We start from the raw sequence: 20,545 nt of genomic DNA on the forward strand, positions 1-20,545 counted from the left end.
GATTATTTAGTAAATGTTAGGGTGAGCCGAGGGTATGTATGTAAATGACTAATGCTATCACAAGATGATAAATGAAGGCGTGATGAGATGCATGCCAGCGGATCCCTCCAGGAGGGGGATGTTTAAAGCAGCCACTCTCTCTGGTAAACAAGGAAGAATAGATTATGCATCAAGGATTTCCTAGGCAGCTTGGCTCGCAGGAAAGCAAAAGAGAATTTCTTAACGACATGTTCATGTGGGAAATAATTGAGACAGATGAGCTAGATGAAGCAAAGCAAAAAGAGAGGAGGGGGTGACTGATAGAACGTTTAGGACCCTGGGCGGGGCTTGGTGGCTCATGCCTGTAATCCCAGCACTTTGGGAGGCCAAGGCAGGTGGATCACCTGAGGTCAGGAGTTCGAGACCAGCCTGGCCAACGTGGTGAAACCCCGTCTCTATTAAAAATACAAAAATTAGTCGGGCGTGGTGGTGGGTGCCTGTAATTCCAGCTACTCAGGAGGCTGAGGCAGAAGAATCGCTTGAACCGGGGAGGCGGAGGTTGCAGTGAGCTGAGATTGCACAACTGCCTTCTGGCCTGGCAACAGAGTGAGACTCCGTCAAAAAAAAAAAAGAAAGAAAGAAAGTTTAGGACCCCAGTGGCTTTATGTTTTTTTTGTTCAGCACACGCCTTCTCCCAAACAAATGAAAAATACTTTAGGTATTTTTGGGAAGGCTGGCATCTAGAACACTTACAGATTAGAAACCATTAACTGCTACTTTATTAAACCTTTGATTACTATCTTATTTTAACTCAATGGGGAAAATAATTCCCTGAAATAAACATGATTACACTTTTCCAAAGGACTAAATCTTCCTTATATTAACATTCCATTAGCGTGTATTAAGAAAAAAAAAATTCTCCAGGGCTGCTGTATGTTTTAAATTGCTTAGCCCTGAGAATGCAATGGATAGACTTTTTTTTTTCAGAGCAACATATTACTATTTCTCTCATGCTTCTTTGTCTCAAGAGGTAATCAGAAACAGGTTCAAACACAGCGGAGGTTTCAAAATAGTCTGGTAATGAATACACCTGCAAAACATACTTTGCAGAAATGGTTTCTCCATCTGCGGTTATTTTCCAGGCTTACTTATTTATTTGAATCTTTAGATTTCAGAATAACCAAATATAAATATTTTATTACTTCTAAGGTTGACCTGTCTGTTCCTCTTGTATAGCTTAACCCAAGTAAAGGCAAACTCATGCTGTCCTAAAATTTCCTAATGAAATAAAGTCGAATAATTCGTTTTAATTTTAAATTTGAAAAACTTCTTGAGCTGAGCACAGTGGCTCACACTTGTAATCCCAACACTTGGGAGGCCAAGATGGGCGGATTACCTGATCACAAAAAGTCAGGAACAGCCTGGGTTACAAGGCAAAACTCCGTCTCTACTGAAAATTACAAAAATTAGTCAGGCGTGGCGGTCTGTACCTGTAGACCTGGCTACTAGGGAAGTCGAGGTGGGAGGATTGCTTGAGCCTGGGAGGTGGAGATTGCAGTGAGCTCCAGCCTGGGTGATAGAGACAGACTGTCTGGGGGTAAAAAAAGAAAAAGAAAGAAAGAAACGTATCTTGGATAAAGGGCTATACTTCTTTTCACATCTTGGGTTAGGTACCTTGGCCATAATAGAACTTTTATTAACACTGCTCCGTCTTTGCTTGTTTGGAAAATTAAACACTTACCATTAGCAGTGGAAGCATTTGCACATTGCATAATATCATGGAGCTTTTAGGGCAGGGAGGATCTTGCTTGTCATCTAGTCAAATCATCCTACCAGTTCCTTACATCATTTATGGCTTTCTGCCTAATACAGCGTAGTGACTTTGTGTCTGCAGCACAGTAAGATACCTTGCAACTTCCATAGTGTAAGGAAAATGAAAGTTTTGAGTCAAAATAGTTGGCCATAGCCTGGTGCAAATCAAGACAAAATGTTACTATATTGACCTCATATTATTAAGACACAAATTCTCCTCTCCTGATACCTATGATTTTATATCCTCTGAGAGACAAGTGAAACTGGCTTTTTAAGATCTTACTTTATATTATCAGAAAATTTGAGACAAACACAGATCCTATTTTGCAGCTGAACATAATCAAGTTTATGTTGAGGAATATTAGAAATACTCACCCACCCACCAGCACCTGACATGTGTTTTTCCTCCCATGGGAAAATTTTTTTTCTTCTCTATATTTATTTTTGTTGCTAATCAGTCTCCAAGAGAATTTTTAGGGGTCTGAATTCTGAGTGAGAAAAAATAGCCCCAGGGCCTGAATTCTAGATCCTCCTTTTGATGTAAACCAGATCATAGTGGACAGACTGGATGAGGGTATGTTTTATCAGCATATGGCAAGGTAAATCTCTTGAAAACACTGCCTTTACAAAAACAAAAGCCTGCCAGCACTGTATTTTTTTAACTGGTTCCCACTCCCCTCTATTTAAAGATAAAGATGGGAATGTTGTTTTGCCTTTCAGCATGAGAGTGGCCACTGTGCACAGACACCCCAGCAGGTTTGAAATGTGCACCAGCAGGGGTCTTTCTGGCACAGGTCCCAGTGTAAAGATGCTAACCATGCCTAACATGTGTTAGGGGTCAGTGACCTCATTTTCAGGGATGAACTGAGGGTACTTCCAAGCAAAATCCATGCAAAGGCAGCCTTGTAGCTATCAGAGGGAATCTGTGGAGCAAGCCCCTTTTACTTCAGTTAGTTTTGACAGTGATTATTACTAATATAGACCACCTTTAGAAATTTAGAAGCATTTTTTAATTGGTTAAGTAACCCCCTCTCTACTCCTCTTCTGGCTGATTTATGAATGAGAAATGCTGGTTTATTTCTAATAACTGGATAGCAATTAAGTAAAAAAAAGAATAAAAGCTTAATAATCTCAGGTCTTTCCTGACTAAAAGGGTTCAAGTTTTTTCAAGCTCTTACCATGAAAAAGGCACATAAAATTCCCCTTTATTTAAGATGTCCACACCCAAAACACGTACTTGAAAATAATGCATTTGCTGACATAGACCAATCTCTTAAAAAGAGAAATATCAATCTCTTAAAGAGCCAAGGTTTTTACTGACAGGCAGCAGATTATAGTATGAATGTCACCGTTGTTTTCGTTTGTGTAATTGGTTGCATTCTTTTGAAATTTGTGGGAAATTAGATCACTATGCAAGATATCTATAAAAATATCAGTGCACAATATCTTACTCTAAAATATCTGGCAACTGAGTGGTCACAATCGGGATGGCCGTGTCCCAGTGATTCAGCTCTAGTCTCATAGGAAAAAAAAATCCACCCTTTGGCTCCCCTCTCATGTGCTTGGGCAGAGCCACAGTTCTGTGTCCCACACGAAAGCCTTAAACACAGAAGAATGGGCCTTTCAAGTCATTAGACTAATTTTTTGTTGGACGTTATCTTATTCTAAATAAACACATTTTAGATTTTGAAAAGTTCAAGTCCCCTTTCTGATGGAGAATAATTTTCAAACTCATGTTACTTTGTTCACCAAAAATTACTTCTCAGTGCTACCAAGCAAAGCCTCTCATCTTTAGTTTCTGGCTATGAAAAGCAGGGGGCATAAGGCTGGGCACTGTGGCTCACATCCGCACTTTGGGAGGCTGAGACAGGCAGATCACTTGAGCCTAGGAGTTTGAGACCAGCCTGGGCAACATGCTGAAACCCATGTCTACAAAAAATACAAAAATTAGCCAGGTGTGGTGGTGCCAACTACTTGGAAGGCTGAGGTGGGAGGATCACCTGAGCCTGGGGAGATCGAGGCTACAGCAAGCCATGATAATGCCACTGCACTCCAGCCTGGGTGCGAGAGTGAGACCTTGTCCCAAAAAAAGAAAGAAGGAGAGAGGGAGAGAGAAAGAGAAAGGGGGAGGGGAGAAGAAGAAAGAAGGTGGCATAAGCCAGAAGCTGTGGATTGCTTGAGCCCAGGAGCTTGAATACAGCCTGGGCAACAGAGCAAGACCCCATCTCTTTAAAAAAAAAAAAAAGGCAGGGCATAGATGAAAAAGGGTCGGGGGAGATAATTATGAAAGTGAAGAATTTAAAATCTGGCCTTGAGATCTTAATCTTGTATGTTAAACTAGAAGCCTGTCAGTATACCTTCAGAATGCCTCTTACATCACTTTCTTGTCCATTCCACAGCTAGCCCCCCCAGGTCTTCTTATCACATTGTCACATACAACCATATTTTCACAGTAACCTACTTCAGTGGCTTTCTCCTTTGGTGAAGGAGAACTTAATGTGTCACCAAAGGAGATCAGTTTGAGCAGCATTGATCAAAACGTCCCATCTCAGACCAATCGAATCTGAATCCCTTGGCTGTGACGTCTGTGAGTGTGTGTGTGTGTGTGTGTGTGTGTGTGTGTGTGTGTGATTCCTACCTGGGAGATCCTTGAGGCACAGTGGGGTTGACAACAAGGACCCACAGATCTTATCTCCATTTCCTCCCACACTCAAATCTGACGTCAATTAATTGGGTCAATATATAGCTTTCAATGATGTCTTTTCACTCCTCAAAACTCTTTATTTCCTCCTGGTATCTTTATGGCGAAGTTAAATCAGATTTATCTGGTGTTCCAAACCTCTCCTGAACCTGTCCTTTTCACCGACTCCCCGCTCCCAGGGGAATCCCCTTTGAGTAGAGATTGTCTGTTCTCTACTCAATTCTACAATTCCTCAAACCTTTCTGGCTCTTTATTTCTACCTACCTTTTCTTCTTTTTATTCTCCACTGACCAAATCCCCTGTTGAAATCCTGCCTCCTCCTATCGGCTGTTTTCCCAGCTGTAACAGGATGCAGAAATGGCCCTTCCCAATGAGCTTCTCTGACTTTATGAACTTCTGTAGGTTCATCTACCATGAATTCAGGCTCCAGTATGCACAGCTAGATTAGGACAAAGACCTACCCTAAAAAAGATTATCATCCATCTCTGTAGGATACGTGATCCTAAGCATAACAGACCAAGTGCTATAGGAGTCCAGAGCGAGAAGGGATCATGCCTAGTGTTTATCAGGGAAAGTAGCAAATATGAAGGGATCTTTGAGCTGGACCCAGAATTTAGTAGGTGAGTCTGTTGGTCGGGGAGGGAAAGTGAGGAGGGTTGGTGAGCATTACTAGCAGGGCATTACTGTTATTACCAATGTCCTGAGTGAGGTCACAGTGCCAGGAAATTATAGGGGGCAGTTGAGGAATAAAAAGATATCTAGGTTGCTTTCAAGATTAGTGTTGATTCATGTTTTGTTTCAGGCTGGAAGTATGTGTTTGGGACAGGTTTTAAAGGGCCTGTGAGCCTATGCCATAGAAGTGGATTGGATATTATGGTTTAAAAGCAACAACGCTTGAACAAATGAGATATGGTATAAAACAGCAATCTATTAAACAGATAAGAGTAGACGTATTTGGGGTGAAACTGAAGATAGGCACACACAACTCTGCTCACTGAGCCCTACCCTTGATCTCAGTGGTTCTAGACTTTTGGGCTTCACAGAACTCAAATGGAAAACCCCTGGTGTTGAGGGAAGATCCTGGGCTTGCTATCAAGCAGTCTTGGGTTTCATTCCTTGCTGCTTACTTATTAGTTATGTGACCTTGGGCAAGCCACTTAATTTTTAAGAAAGTTAGGTTTCTGCCTCTGTAATGAGATTCCTGTTTTGATTGAATACTTAAGAAATAAATGATAATGCATGTATAGTAAGACATAGTGCATAATAATAATACATGTAAAATGCTTAGTGAGGTCCCAGGTATATAGTAGGCACTCATTTAATTGCAGCTATTTTCCTTATCTTGACTTTCTTAGAACCCTCAGTGGCCCTTTATACACTGTTCAGTGCTTCCAACAGATTCAACTAGTGCCAACTACAGCCTCCTGGAGATTTTTTAAGTGATCTGGGCATTATACAGCAAGGGCCTGAACTGGCCAGGGAGAAGGATGAATGAGGAAAAAGAAAGTGACCATATTTTCAGCTGTAGGGAAAGCTAAGAAGTTAGGAAAACAATAAAAATAAGTCTTCTGAAGTGCATCTTTGAACTAGCACTTTAAAAGTAAGAGGCCTGTAGAGATTTAAAAATATATATATGTGAAAGCAAAAACTGTTTTACTTGGTTGTATGAGTACAGAGTACAGGAGACAAAGCCTAGGACATGCCCAAGGTGGATAGTCTAATAAGAGACCCCACATTAACCTGGGCTCCAAATGGTGAGCCCCCAATATAAGAATGGACAGGAAATAAACCCACCATACAGAAGAGACAGGAAAAATATTCCTCTCCCCATTTGTCACCAGATGGAAGGGAAAAAAATCTGTCCTGAGAATTTGTAACCACAAGGAATCCCTCATATCTATACCAGTTTGAGATCTAAATTTATCCGTGTAGTCTTAACAAAAACAAAAACAAAAAACCTCAAGCCAAGCATTTATTTTTAAAGTAATCTTGGGTTGATAGTGCCTCTAGGCAACTGGCAGAACCAATCTCAAATTTCTCTTTGGAATATGACAACATTAATCCAGGCATTAAAGAATTACCAAAGATTAGTTTCTAAGGAATATGAGGTCACAAGCAACAGTCACAAGCCAGGGAAATGTAAATTGGTGCAATCACTTTGAAATACAATTAACTAGAAATTAACTAGTAAAGCTGAATAAGCACATACTGAGTGACCCAGCATTTATGATCCTAAGATTTAAAAAACTCTTGCCCTTATGCACCCCAACTAGTGCCAGAATATTAATGGCAGTATCTTTCATAGATGGTCCAAACTGGAAACAAGACAAACATCCATCAACTCCACAGTGGATAAATACATTGTGTCATAATCACATGATGGACTATTCTATGTTAGCAATTATAAATTACCCACGTTACATGTCAACATGGATGACTCTAAGAAACACAACATTAGACAAAAAAAGACAATGATACATAATATATAATTTTACTTATATAGAGTACTAAGACTCTTAAGTACTAAGACTAAGTCAATTACATAATATTTAGCCTACAGAGGGGTACATAAATGTTAAAACTATAAAGAAAGGCATGAGAGTGATTAACTAAAACAGAGGATGCCTTAGGAGAACCACTCAAGAAGGGACTCGTTGGGAGTCTTCAAATCCACTTGTAACTTGCATTCTTGAGCTGAAAAGAGGGTATGTGGGTGTTTATGTTATGATTTTTCTTTGAACTGTTCATATATGTTTTATGTATTTTTTAAATGTATGGTATGCATCATGATAAATACTTTTTTTAAAAAAGGAGGAAGAACTAAAAAAGTCCCTAAGACAGAATATTGAATCAGATGTATACACATAACTTTCTGGAAGGGGGTTTGAGGGAGAGAGTGAAGAAAAAAAGGTAATCAGAGAGTTACACCAAGATTGCATGCCTGGGTGGCTAGGATAATCTTCAGATATTTAAATAAAAACAAGGAAATCTATTGTTCATATTTCTGTTGTTAGCATCTGGTTGCAGGCAGATGCATTATATATTTCAGCACACTTCTGTTTTTGCTGTTGTTGAGTGAGGGAATTGTGGGACATGGAAATGTCTTGGGGTGAGGATGAGCACTACGTGGATATGGAGTGCTGAGCTTAGAGAGAATAGTGGGAGCCATAGAAGCAATGAGGTCACCTAGAAAGAGCATGCAGGAAGGAAAGAAATGTGAGTTCTGAACATTTTCAGTGATGGGTTGAGGCAGTAAGGCACAGAAGGAAGTGAACAAAGAGATGACAGAAGAAAAGCTTGAGGGAAGATTTTCAAGAAAGAGAAGGTGATCGGTACTGTCAAACATTACAAGAGGAGAAACTTTAAAGTCATGGAACTTGATGACTGGAAGGTCATTGGTGATTTTATACAGAGAGACAGTATTGATTAGTGAGAGAAACCGTATTGCCAGAAGTGCAAATATGAATTAGTATTAAGGATATAAGTCAGTGTGAACCTACACCAATCTTTCAAAATGTTTGATATTTAAAGGAGAACTCATAAAAATCTATTTAATTGAGTGCCTAGCTGTGCACTCACATTGTTAATTACCTGAGTTATCTAATTTTATCCTAACAGTAGGTTATTTTATTCTCATTTGACAGCTGTGAAAACTGAGGTACATAGATATTTTTTAAAACTTACCAAACACTAAGAGGTAGAATAGCTGAAATACAGATTCGGGCTGTGTGATTCCAGTGCTTTGGTTCTTACCTAGTCCACTGCACTGGGAAATAGAGGCGATCATCACTTGCAAGAGGGCGCTGGGTAGAAAAGTGGAAGGAAACTTTTTTGTATTTTGGGTTTTGTTTTCTATGTTGGTAGGCAGAAGACAGGGCACCAGTAGAAAAAAGGAATTTGAAGTTTACAGGAAGGAGCATCTGACCCTTCACATGGCTCCCAGGTAGCTGGGAAGATGAGGTAATGGGGAAAGATTAGAGATTTTTTTGGCACATCAAGTAGAAAGAGGCTCCTGAGATTGCCCCCGCCCCCCAGAAAAGTTTAGAAGCAAAGGAGCAGAGCTATGTAATGTACTCACTGGGTCTCCAGTCTGCATTTTTTCAGGTGATCCACTGTTAGCCCGATCTTGAGTCTCATAATAAACTTAATGAGGAAATTCTGATCCATGGAAGATATACCTGAAAGTGCCTAAAATAGTTAATTCAATGGATGGAGAGACAAATGGATGGACTGATGGAAAATGAATGAATGAATGAATGAATGAGCTAAGAATTCTCATTTGGAATAGACCAAACATGTATTAAGCCCTTTCTTAGAATGGTGATTAACAGCCTAGACTCCAGAGCCAGACTGGGTTTGCATCCCTGTCATTCACAAGCTCTGTGTCCCTGGGAAAGTCACTCATCCTGCAGCTCAATTTTCTTATCTACGAAATGGAGCTAGTAATAGTACCTACTCGTGTTAGTTTGCTAGGGCTGACATAGTAAACCACCACAAACCGGGTGGCTTAAAATAACCAAAATGTATTCTCTCACAGTTCTGGAGCCAGAAGTCCAAAATCAAGGTATCAGTAGAATCACACTTCCTCTAAAGACTCTAGGGCAGAATTCTTCCTTGCCTATTCCCACTTCTGGTGGTCCTTGCCTTGAGGTAGCGTAAGTCAAGTCTCTGCCTCTTTCTTCACTTGGCCATCATCTCTCTTATGTGTCCATGTGACTTCTCTTCTTATAAGGTCACCAGTCATTGGATTTTGGGCCCATTCTAATCCCGTGTGACCTCATCTTAACTAATTATATCTGCAAAGATTGTATTTCCAAATATAGTCATGTTCTGAGGTTCCTAATGAACATCAGTTTTGGGGAGACACCATTCAACCCACTACATTACTTAATGGAACTGTTATAAGGATTACATAAATTAATATAAGGACTTATAAAATTAATACATATTAAGTGATGAATAATATAATTAATATTAAGTGCTTATAATCATGTCTAGCTTATAGTCAAAGGTATGAAGTATTACTGAGGTTGGCACTCTGAAAATGGTTATTCTTTCCAATAACTGCTTTCTGCTGAATAATATCAATATTCCACTGCTGGTAAAGATGCTGAGTTACTAGATTAATTCATAATAATGCTTGACTCTATGCGTGAAGCTATTTCCTTGAAAAACATACATGATTCATATTTCTAGTAAAATGACTAAGTAGACAGGACATTAAATGGTAATAAAATAAACTTTCATTTCCAAATTCCTCAGATTTTGGTCACCCAGAGGAAAAAAAGTGCTGAACAACCTGTTCATATTCATTTTTGTGCAACTAATTCCTTAGGCAGTGGCTTTGTCTGTGTGACTTTCCATGTGGCTGCATCCAGCTTGTCTTTGAACCTAATTTCCTCCATAGTAATTTGTTGACGTTTTTGGATGCATCTTAGATATAGCATCAAAAGAGGCATTATTTTGATACAAGGTTATCAAAAGGTTAAAAAAACAAGCTATAGACTGTGTTAAGAGTAACTCCTAGTTATTCCATGAAATGACGGCAATGAGATACAACCCACTGATACTGAGGCTAGGACAAAATACTGTGTTTTTTACACGAAGGTTATAAACAGCAATATATTCTCTATGGGCAAAATTGGGGGGAAAATGGTTAAGAATCCAATATTTGCCCTGCCACTTATGCAAGGTTATTTTAGAGGAGAGAGAGTAAGAAGCTGTGAAATGAAAGCAAATAAGTCATTATGTGTGCCACATTTATTTTGTTCCACCAATGTGTATCCAGTTATTGACACAATGACTAACACATAGTAGACATTCAACAAATATTTGAGGAAGAGGTGGCTATTTTGTTTGCCAGTGGCTAAGAGTAAAAGGAGGAACTTATTGGTTCTTTTTCTGTGGGCTTTGTAATGTCTCTTCCTAAGATGTAAGTTTTCTTCAGGGCAGTCTTCATTTGCCTCTTCTTGCTTTTTCTCTACCTTTTCCCCCTTTTTATTTGAAGTGGGTGGTTGTTATGGTTTTGGTGTGGTAAGCATGTTGATATGTAACAGGGCCAAGGAAAGTGAAGAAAATTAATTTCTGTTTCTGCGTGTACTTCCTAAAATTCTGAGGTGGTCAATTAGCTATCTCAGAGAATTGTTTGATATCAGGGTCATTGAATGAAATAGATATAATGAAGGCGTCCACCAGAGAATTTTGTATCAGTAGAGCAGGAGTTCTTAAATGCAAGTTCATGAGCAAGCTTAGCACTCCTGAACCGCAGGAAATTATGTGCAAATTGTGTATGCAGATGTAGATTTGGTGTGTGGGTGTGTGTGTGTGTGTGCAATTGTTGAAGGAAGATAATTTATTCATCACCTTTATTAGTCTCAAAAGAATCCAGATCCCAAATAGGTAGAGAACCACTGAATTCGAAGATTTGTTTTATACTGATTTTGTTTTGTTTTAGAGGTTTGGATGGGAAAATTCTGAGGAAACTTGAGAGTAAAATGGACAGTGTATGGAATTATTAAATCTTTCCAGATATGGGATCAATTCAAAGGCTTTTTTCTTGAATTATGATACCTCTATTTTAACTTCTTTAGCTGCTGTTGTTATGTACTCCATGTTGGAGTTTGGGATGCTTAACTCACAGTTGTTATCTCTGGCAGTTGAAATATCCAGGCGGACTGATGTCATTTGTTCCCAGAACGGCATCAGAGCCCTTCTGGGCAAATTCACTGATAAGTCATTGAACAGGCACAAAGAAGATGATATTTTACGGTGCAATGAGCCATCCTTGCGTGGCTAATTTAGTTCTAACTGAACTTATAAACAAAAAACTAATCTCTAAATAGTGAACCTCTTTAAAAACTGCATTGTTTTTCTTTAAATCCCTGGAAACTTTTATTTGTCCTTTGTTTAACTTGAACCTTTATCTCTTGTCATCTGCTTAACCCTCTGCTCTGATTAAATGATTTTCATGCTTATCTCAAATTCCAATTTTATGTTAAGTAATAGCTATGTGTGCTCTCAGACACCTGACTCGGTGACTTAGTTTATAATCTCTGGTATTCACCTTTGTATCTATCAGATTCTCAACTTAAACTGCTGCTGCTTCTAATAAAGCCTCCTGTATTATTCCAGGCAATAATTTAATTAATAGTTATTTCCACCCAATTTACTTATTTGTTGATGCATTCATTCACAAAAAACTTACAGGCACTTGCTATGTGCCAAGAATACTTCCAGTTGCAGGGGAAACAGTAAGATGAATATTACATGGAGTCACATTGCCTTGTGCTGAGTCAAGGCTTGTGGCAACCCAAACAGGCCAAAGAGTTAAGCCTCCTCAAGTGTACAATCTTTATGTAAGTTGGGGTACTGTTTATTTAAAGCAGTGGTTCTCAACTAAGAAGACTTTGCCCCCTCCCCCAAGGGACATTTGGCAATTCTGGAGACACTTTTAGTTATCACAAATAGGGGATACCACTGGCACCTGGTCAATAGAAAATGCTGGTAAACATTGGACAATGAGCAGGACAGTCCCCTACAGCAAAGAATTATTCAGATCAAAATGCCAATACTGCTGAGGCTGAGAAGCCCCAATTTAGAGGCACAGTAGTGACTTGAGAGAGGCTCATTACCGTAAAAGAGAAGGGGGCAGGTGACTCCAGAGGCAGTGGCCTCTCCTCTGAAGTTCTGAGCAAGTTGACTCAGTGAATTGACCCACACTGGAACGAAAGACCCTTCTGAGGGGTAGAATTTTCTTCTTCTCAATTACATTTCCATGAAAGAATTAGCATTCCTCTCTTAAAGACTGGCATCCTGGCTGCTTTCCAGTTGCCTACTCCTTAATCTGCCGCCTCTGCTTATTCTGAAGGGGCTCCTAATTGAGGGTGGAAGAAGGACAGGTATACCAAAATCTGTGATGTTGTGTAGTAAATACAAAGAGAGTTCAATGAAATTAATGCTGGGAGCACTGAGAAACTAAACTCCACCTGGGGGGTCTGGGCAGGCTTCACAAATGAGGCAGCATTTGAACAAAGCCTTTGAAGGCGGTGTTTACCATATCGCTGAAAGAAGACACTTTTCTCTTTTAAGCCATACCCTGCGTGATTGCATTTATAACTGGTGACAAAATGTTTTTGGCTGCTCTTTCAGGAAAACCTGCTTTTGTATTGTACTGTATTAAGCAAGACTTCTTTACAAATTTTTCAGGCCCAGCTTTGCAGTGTCTTTCCTCTCACCATCTTTCTATCAGAGATTTCAATAGTAGGTGGTTTCAACTATGAAATTATAGATGTTAGAGTTTAGCAGTAGTTCAATGTTGCAAGCTTTCAATGAGTGAATTACATGTCTTGTTGTTTTAAAATTGTATATGTGTTTCTTTCTGCTGCTGCTTCTACCTGTGGCTATGTACTATAGGAAAATCCAGTAGAACATCATTGCCTGCAAATGTCTGTTAGACTATTAAGTACAACATAAAATGGGTTAAGCATGGTGGCTCATGCCTATAATCCCAACACTTTGGGAGGCCAAGGTGGGAGGGTTGCTTGAGGCCAGGAGTTCAAGACCAGCCTGGGAACATAGTGAGACCCCGTCTCTAAAAAATAAAAAAGTAGCCTGGCATGGCGGTGCATGTCCATAGTCTCAGCTACTGAGGAGGCTGAGGCTGAGGATCACTTGAGCCCGGGAGTTCGAGGCTGCAGTGAGCTGTGATTGCACCACTGCACTCCAGCCAGAGCAACAAAGTGAGACCCTGTCTCTAAGAAGAAAAAGAATAATGCCATTTTGAATCCATTAATTGAAAAAATTGCTGTGGTAGATATGGATAAAAGGAATAGATGTTACATTTCTGCTACAAGAAAATAGTGGGGTCTTCATAATGTAATTATCAATAAGTTATAGAATTTCTCTTTTCCCTCTGGAAATTGTGTGTTGATTTAAGGTGCCTATACGTTATAGGAAATTTTCTGTCTCAATTCAGAAGGAATTCTGACATCACACAAGGGATAACATTGTACCCTTGAAACTAACTTTTAAAAAATGTGTACTTTTCTTGGTTCTTTTTACAAAGAAATTTTATTCATATTTTCATGTTAGAAATAAAAGAGTTGAATTATTTTAGTTTGGACCTTAAGCTGGATAGTTTATAAACATGCATATTAGCTTCATTTTTCATCAAATTGTGTTTCTTTTTTATTTTAGTCTGATGCCAATGCAAGTTACTTAAGAGCAGCTCGAGCTGGACACCTTGAAAAGGCCCTCGACTACATAAAAAATGGAGTTGACATCAACATTTGCAATCAGGTTAGCTGGAGTTATTATTGAATTTTTTACTTAAAATTCTAAAAATCCAGACGTCAAGCTCCTTAAAGACTTTATTAATTTGTGGGGGTTTTTTTCCATTAAATTTTATCAGCTTGTCATTGTCAAATTATTCTGTTAGAGGAACATTCAGAAATGTCAGCATATGTCCCTTAATAATTAATTTCTAAAATTTAGTAAATAATGATAACAGAACAACCCATCCAGTTTTGAAGTACTTTGATTCCTAATTCAAGATTCAAGTTCCTGCACAGCATACATGCAAGTGATCATCAGGTGGGACTTTATAATATCTCAGGAGTTCTTGGTCGGTTGTTTACTGCTCTATTTTCAACCTGCTGAGTAGAGCTTTTCCTTTACTTTTAATCAGAATGGGTTGAACGCTCTCCACCTTGCTTCCAAAGAAGGCCATGTAGAAGTTGTTTCTGAGCTGCTGCAGAGAGAAGCCAATGTGGATGCAGCTACAAAGGTCAGTATCACATATTTAATGCTTTTTGAACCACTCGCCGTGTTCTGTGAGGATTCAGCCCTCAGTAAGAATGGGGGCACAAATCTCATAAGATATTTGTCAAATTTGTTCTCTTTGGGGAGAACAGGAAAATTCAAAAGATCGATGAGTTGATATATCTTGACTTTCATTTCACAGAAAGGAAACACAGCATTGCACATCGCATCTTTGGCTGGGCAAGCAGAGGTGGTAAAAGTCTTGGTTACAAATGGAGCCAATGTCAATGCACAATCTCAGGTAAGCCTACAACTCCATGCCACAGACATTTTGTTATCATTTACAAACAATGTTCTTTGGGTCAGGTGCTTGCTTAGTTCACATATCCTCTAAGAACACAATACTTAAGAACTATATTTAAAAAGTTATATTATTGCACACTTTGGAAGGCAAAGGCGGGCAGATCACTTGAGGCAGGAGTTTGAGAGCAGCCTGGCCAACATGGTGAAATCCTGTCTCTACTAAAAATACAAAAAATTAGCCTGGCATCATGGTGTCTGTAATCCCAGATACTTGGGAGGCTGAGGCACGAGAGTCACTTGTTCCCAGGAGGTGGAGGTTGCAGTGAGCCGAGATGGCACCACTGTACTCCAGCCTGGGTGACAGAGCAAGCCTCTGTCTCAAGAAGATAAATTATTGCAGATTATTTAAATTCATATGTATTTTCATTTGCAATATTATATGTGTGTGAGAGAGAGATTTTTAAAGCGGCCTATCTATAAAAGATACTAGTCACAGACACAAATGTTTAAAGGGTATCTGTAATGCAGGGTCTTGCACTATTTTATGATGCTAGCTTAGGTTCAGTCTTTTTAAAAACAGGCAGAAGGAACTTTAAAAGTCCTCAAGTTTAATAAAAATTTCCAGATTCTTTGTAATGAACATAGGTCCTCCTATAAATCTTACATGGTCTTTCATTGAATTTCTAAGAGGAACACCAATAGGTTATCATTTGATAGACTTTGAATCTAAAAGAATTAACTTTGCTTTATTTTGTTTAAAATATAGGTCCTCATTATTCAAGTATTCATTATTTGAGTCTCCACAGACAGGTCATGTAGGAAAGCAAACATCATCATAATTCAAAAATATTCACTAAGGACATGACCACATTTAAAACTGGTTCCCACTCAAACATTCCTTCCAGTCGAATGCTGACTTCCATCCTTATTTGTCAGTGTCTCCCGAGGGGTGTTGGATATTGAACAAATTGATTGCAGAACAAAACTGCAAGTTTTGACAAAGACACTAAGTTTCCTGAAGTCAAGGAAAGTGATATTGGAGAACTTCTGGGTGCACAGCTGAGCTGTGGGTACGTGGCACTCTGGCAGTATTAGGCTAGGAAGCATGTGAAAAGTTAGGATGATTTCCTGTTAGCGGTTTCATATAAGAATGATTTGAAAATACATAGATTAAATGAAGACAAAAAGATAAGTGAGATCTTTGGGTGGCAAATACTTCTTCCAAAAGATGGTCTTTTTTGCGTATGCTATGAAAATTAAAAAGTGAAGAATGTCAACATATATCATTTTGTTGGGAAAAATAACACTTGGTTTAGTCTTTGTTCATTCTGAGAACTTATATATGAATCCAGTTATAACTTACATTTTATTAAATCATATAAGCCTATTTTTATAATTTCCAGTTTTATCTTTTAAGAGTAAGTCTGAATCAAACTTTAAAAAATTATTTACTATGGCCTTTTGCTCTCCATTTTAAATGCACTTGATTTTACCAGGATTTTCTAGTATGATTATCTTTGGATATTGGGAGTCTCCTCTGTTTTATGGGTTCACAGAATTGTAGTGACTTCCTCCCCTGCTTACTACCAACATAGCAGTGATAGCTCTGATGCCATCAAATGTCAGAGTCAAAGAAAAGGAACTGCACAGTGCTTCCAACTGCATGGTTCTTGTATATTTGCTCTAAATTAATTCTAGATCCCTGTTGTTGGACCTTCGTTACATGATCTATGCCAATTATTCTGATTCCCTAGGAGAGTTCTCTTGGAGTAATAACGCTTTTCCAGAAAGGAATGATGTAAAATTGAATAGCAACAAGTATGGTACTTTGAGAGAGATACAGACCAGCTTACTACAATAGAAGCATTATGCTTTTAAACGGATGTTTTTCAAAATACCCCAATAATATTTTACTGAAATGTGGCTAAGTAGTTTTAAGCTCTGAGATAGTGGGAAAACTCTTTAATCCATTTTCATTTCTTTTATTATTTTCTCAAGGGAGGAAAAAATCAACCTCCTCCTTTCAAACATCACATCCATTATTGACTATTAATGCTTAGAGTAGCCATAGTTTTAAACTGGCTCGGCAATGTTTGGGAGAAGCTGCAGTTGAAATAAAATCCTAATTAGTTCTAATTTCAATTTATACACATTCCACACCTATGATGCAGTAAGGGAGAAGAACATGTGAAACTCTCTGTTACTTACAGTTGTGCTCGGAATTACCAGCCACACATGGCACAGCAAAGCATTTGCCCCTTCATCTGAACACCTGCCCTCATATGCCTTCTGAACTGCATTGTTCTGTGGATGGAATAAGTAATGAGATGACCCTGCAGAGGAATGGAGTTTCAATGATAATTCCTGGTAAAAACTCTTCAGTAGGAACTGTTATAAGGAGTAACAAGCAATTATGTCACCTCCATTTAGGAAGCAGCACATAAAACAGTACAGAAATATTAATATTCAAGACAACATCTCTGTTGACATGAAATTTTAACCTGTAAGTGATATTTAATAGCCAACAAAAAATAGGGTAAAAAGAGCCCCTTACTCTTCTTTACTATAAAAATTCTCCTTATCTTAAACATAAAAATGGCATTGGGCAATATCAAGTTCTCATCTTACAAACCAAGGCTCTATAAACTAGGAATTTGTAGATTTTAAAGTAATTTTTGTCATTGCCTTGATCTTAGGTCTTAACAAGTTAACTCTTTCTTTTAGTACTTAACATTCCAGTAATCATTTAGTCCTACTCTGAGAAAGAAATTAAGCTGACTAAATTGTGATTATAAAGAATTCTATTATTAAGTCCTTAATACTTTATATTAGATGTATCAACAATGATTAACAATGTTTGCTATTGAAAAATCTCAAACTGCACAGTCAAATGACATCCCCCACTCTTCTCTCCTTCTCTGTCTTTATAATATAAAATACCAACTGAATTTATAAAGAAGCAAAGTCTGTTTCCAATAATATTTTAACTACCAAAGTATTTTTAGTGAACAGATTTTTCTAGTGGCGTTTGCAAAGGTAAGACCCTTTAGGTTAGCCAGTGCCTCCTTGGTCTTTCTGGGTACTCTGATATTCCCTATGGTGGGAAAGTCGGATCCTGACAAAGTTAGACAGTACAAGTATGGGACTTTGGGTATGGTTCAGATTGAGCCTCTGTGACCTTATATTGCACCTCTAATCTAACTGACCTTCATGAAAATTAGTAACGTATATGAATCAATGCAAATCTTTCACCATACCCTTAACATCTTAGTTAAAAACAGCACTTTATGATGTGCAAAGGCTGGCCATAGAAAACTAGAATGAGTAGAAAAATTTCATGGATGAAATTTAAGCCCTTTTCCAAATGAAGTCATAGGAATACTTATTATTTTATTTTGATGTGTATTAGACAGCATGCCTCAGTACTATCTATAAAATTATAAGTCTGCAGATTTGCATGCTTATAATAGCACCACTATAAACATTCAGAGCAGAAGGTATTGAATATATTGGATAAAATCAGACTTCAAATAGCATACTCATTCCATCTTAAGCTGCTCTGCCTTTTGAGAATTTAATCTGTTGTTGCTACAGAAAAGAAAATGCAAATTGGGCACCCGTATATTCCTTTTTAGCTAGCTTTGTTTTGGAAATGTTCTAAGTTAGGAAATTATTATAAAAACAGTGGTGTACTTTTTTCTCTTATTTTGAAATCTGACCATTCTCCCAATCCATGTGCCATTTCACAGCAAACAGTCATGGCTCTAGGTTGTCTAATGACAACACATTGAGTTAATGGTGCCTCAACCTCTTCGAGCTAGGGAGTGATGGCAATATTTTTATTCACTCTTTCCAAAGAACACTTCTAATTTTCTCTCTAGAAGCATAACTAAATGGTTATGTATGTGTTCTCATGTCTTGACCATTTCTTGAGACATAAAATTTGTAATTTTGGGGTGTTATTTGAATTACAGGAAGAGAAACTAACTTAAGCACAAGAGGGAATTTATTGGAATTAGTTAAGGAACACAGAGAATAGAAAGCTAAAGAATCTTTCAGAAAGCTTTGGAAACCCAATAGTTGGGGTGGAGAGTGGGAGAACAGAGTGAGAAGAAAGAGAGTAGGATTACCCTTTGACCTGGTTCCTACAGGTCAATCAAGACTGGAGAGGGAGAATCAAGGGTGGACCTAAAAGAGAAAACAGAAGATAGCCTGCATGTGTGTCTACCCTGTGATTAATGAAGGGCAAGCTTCTCTGTCTCAGTCCATCCAGGACAAGTCCTACCTGCATAATGGGGAATAGGTAATTCTCTGAAAGAAGATAGGGGTGACATTGTCCTGAAGGGGAAATGGGTGTGTGGGCGCTGGTGACCAAAACTAAAGCAAAATAAAACGAACACCCATGCACTACAAATGACCACTGTAAAATTGAAATTTCCACCATGAAACACTCACCAAAAACATTTTATCAATATAGATAGCAGAAATAGCATAAGAAGGCCAAGCACAGTGTTCATGCCTGTGATCTTAGCACTTTGGGAGGCCAAAGAAGGAGGATCACTTGAGGCCAGAGTTTGAGACTAGCCTCAGCAACATAGTGAGACCCTATCTCCACAAAAATAAAAATAAAAAAGCCAGATGTGGTAGTGCATGCCCATAGTCCTAGCTACTCAGGAAGCTAAGGGTGGAGAATTGCTTGAGCCCATGTTAAGGCTGCAGTGAGCTATAATCACACCACTACACACCAGGCTGGGCAATAAGAGCAAGACCCTGTCTGTATTAGCTTGTTCTCATGCTGCTAATAAAGACATACCCAAGACTGGGTAATTTATAAAGGAAAGAAGTTTAATTGACTCATACTTCCACATGGCTGAGAAGGCCTCACAATCATGGTGGAAGGCAAATAAGGAGCAAAGTCACGTTTTCCATGGTGGCAGGCAAGAGAGCTTGTGCAGGGAAACTCCCATTTATAAAAGCATCAGATCTTATGAGATTTATTCACTACCACAAGAACAGTGTGGGGGAAACCCCCCCATGATTCAATTATCTCCACCTGGCCCCGCCCTTGATACCTGGGGATTATTACAAGTCAAGGTGAGATTTGGGTGGGGACACAGCCAAATCATATCACTATCTCTTAAAAAAATTAAAGAAATAGTATCAGACCGTTCAAGGACAGATATCATATGATTCTGTTTATATAGAATATCCAGAATAGGCAAAACTAGAGAGAGAAAGTGCATTAGTGGTTACTAGGGGGAAATGGGGAGTGATTACTAAGGAGTATAGGGCTTCTTTTTGGGGTGATGAAGATATTCTAGAATTAGATAGTGGGAAGGGTTGCCCAATTTTATGAATATACTTAAAGCCACTAAATTGTACACTTTTAAAAGGTGAGTTTTATGATATGCAAATTATATATTAATAAACAAATATTTTAAAAATCAAAAAACAAGGAAGTATGTAACTGTTCAGAAAATGACCAACTTTCAGGTAATAATCTTAGGATGGCAAGCACTCAAAAAGAAGGTAGAAAGCTATTGTGGAAAAGGAAAACAATTAATTACAGGGCTGCATCTTGCTGTGGCTGTTGTCTACAAATATTTCTAAGTAGTCCTAATTCTGTGCATCTCAGTTTCTGTCATCGTAAAACAGGGCATGTAGAATGATTTCAGAGTTGTACCTCTTAAGAATAACTCTTGAGAAACTCCGGGTCTGTAAGAAAGCGTTACCTTAAAACCCAGTGCCTGAGTCTGGGCTTTCTTCATGGATCCTGAAATGGTTGGTTCTGGAAGGAAACTGTGAGAACAGTGGACACTCACTAGAGCCAGAGATGTGTGGATAGACTAGTGTTTCTTAGGCAATCTTGGGCCACAGCAGACCTCCACCCCAACATTGAGAACAAACTGGCATTACTTGTCTTGACATAAATATCTTGTTGATATTCATGTCTGAGAGAAAAACACTTATTTTGGAATTAAAAAAAAAAGG

General features: G+C 38.5%; 1 protein-coding gene across 25 annotated transcripts in view; it reads left to right on the forward strand.

Moving 5' to 3' along the window:
* Positions 1–20,545, forward strand: part of ANK3 (ankyrin 3) — a 704,894-nt gene that overhangs the window by 440,650 nt on the left and 243,699 nt on the right. For all 25 annotated transcript variants that reach the window (XM_055354157.2, XM_055354158.2, XM_055354146.2 and 22 more), the window contains exons 2-4: positions 13,688–13,789; positions 14,178–14,276; positions 14,454–14,552. In XM_055354157.2, the coding sequence (XP_055210132.2) occupies positions 13,688–13,789; positions 14,178–14,276; positions 14,454–14,552 (300 nt within the window). The remainder of the gene's footprint in view (positions 1–13,687; positions 13,790–14,177; positions 14,277–14,453; positions 14,553–20,545) is intronic.

Source organism: Gorilla gorilla, chromosome 8 (genome assembly GCF_029281585.2).
Source record: "Gorilla gorilla gorilla isolate KB3781 chromosome 8, NHGRI_mGorGor1-v2.1_pri, whole genome shotgun sequence".
NCBI classification, from domain to species: domain Eukaryota; kingdom Metazoa; phylum Chordata; class Mammalia; order Primates; family Hominidae; genus Gorilla; species Gorilla gorilla.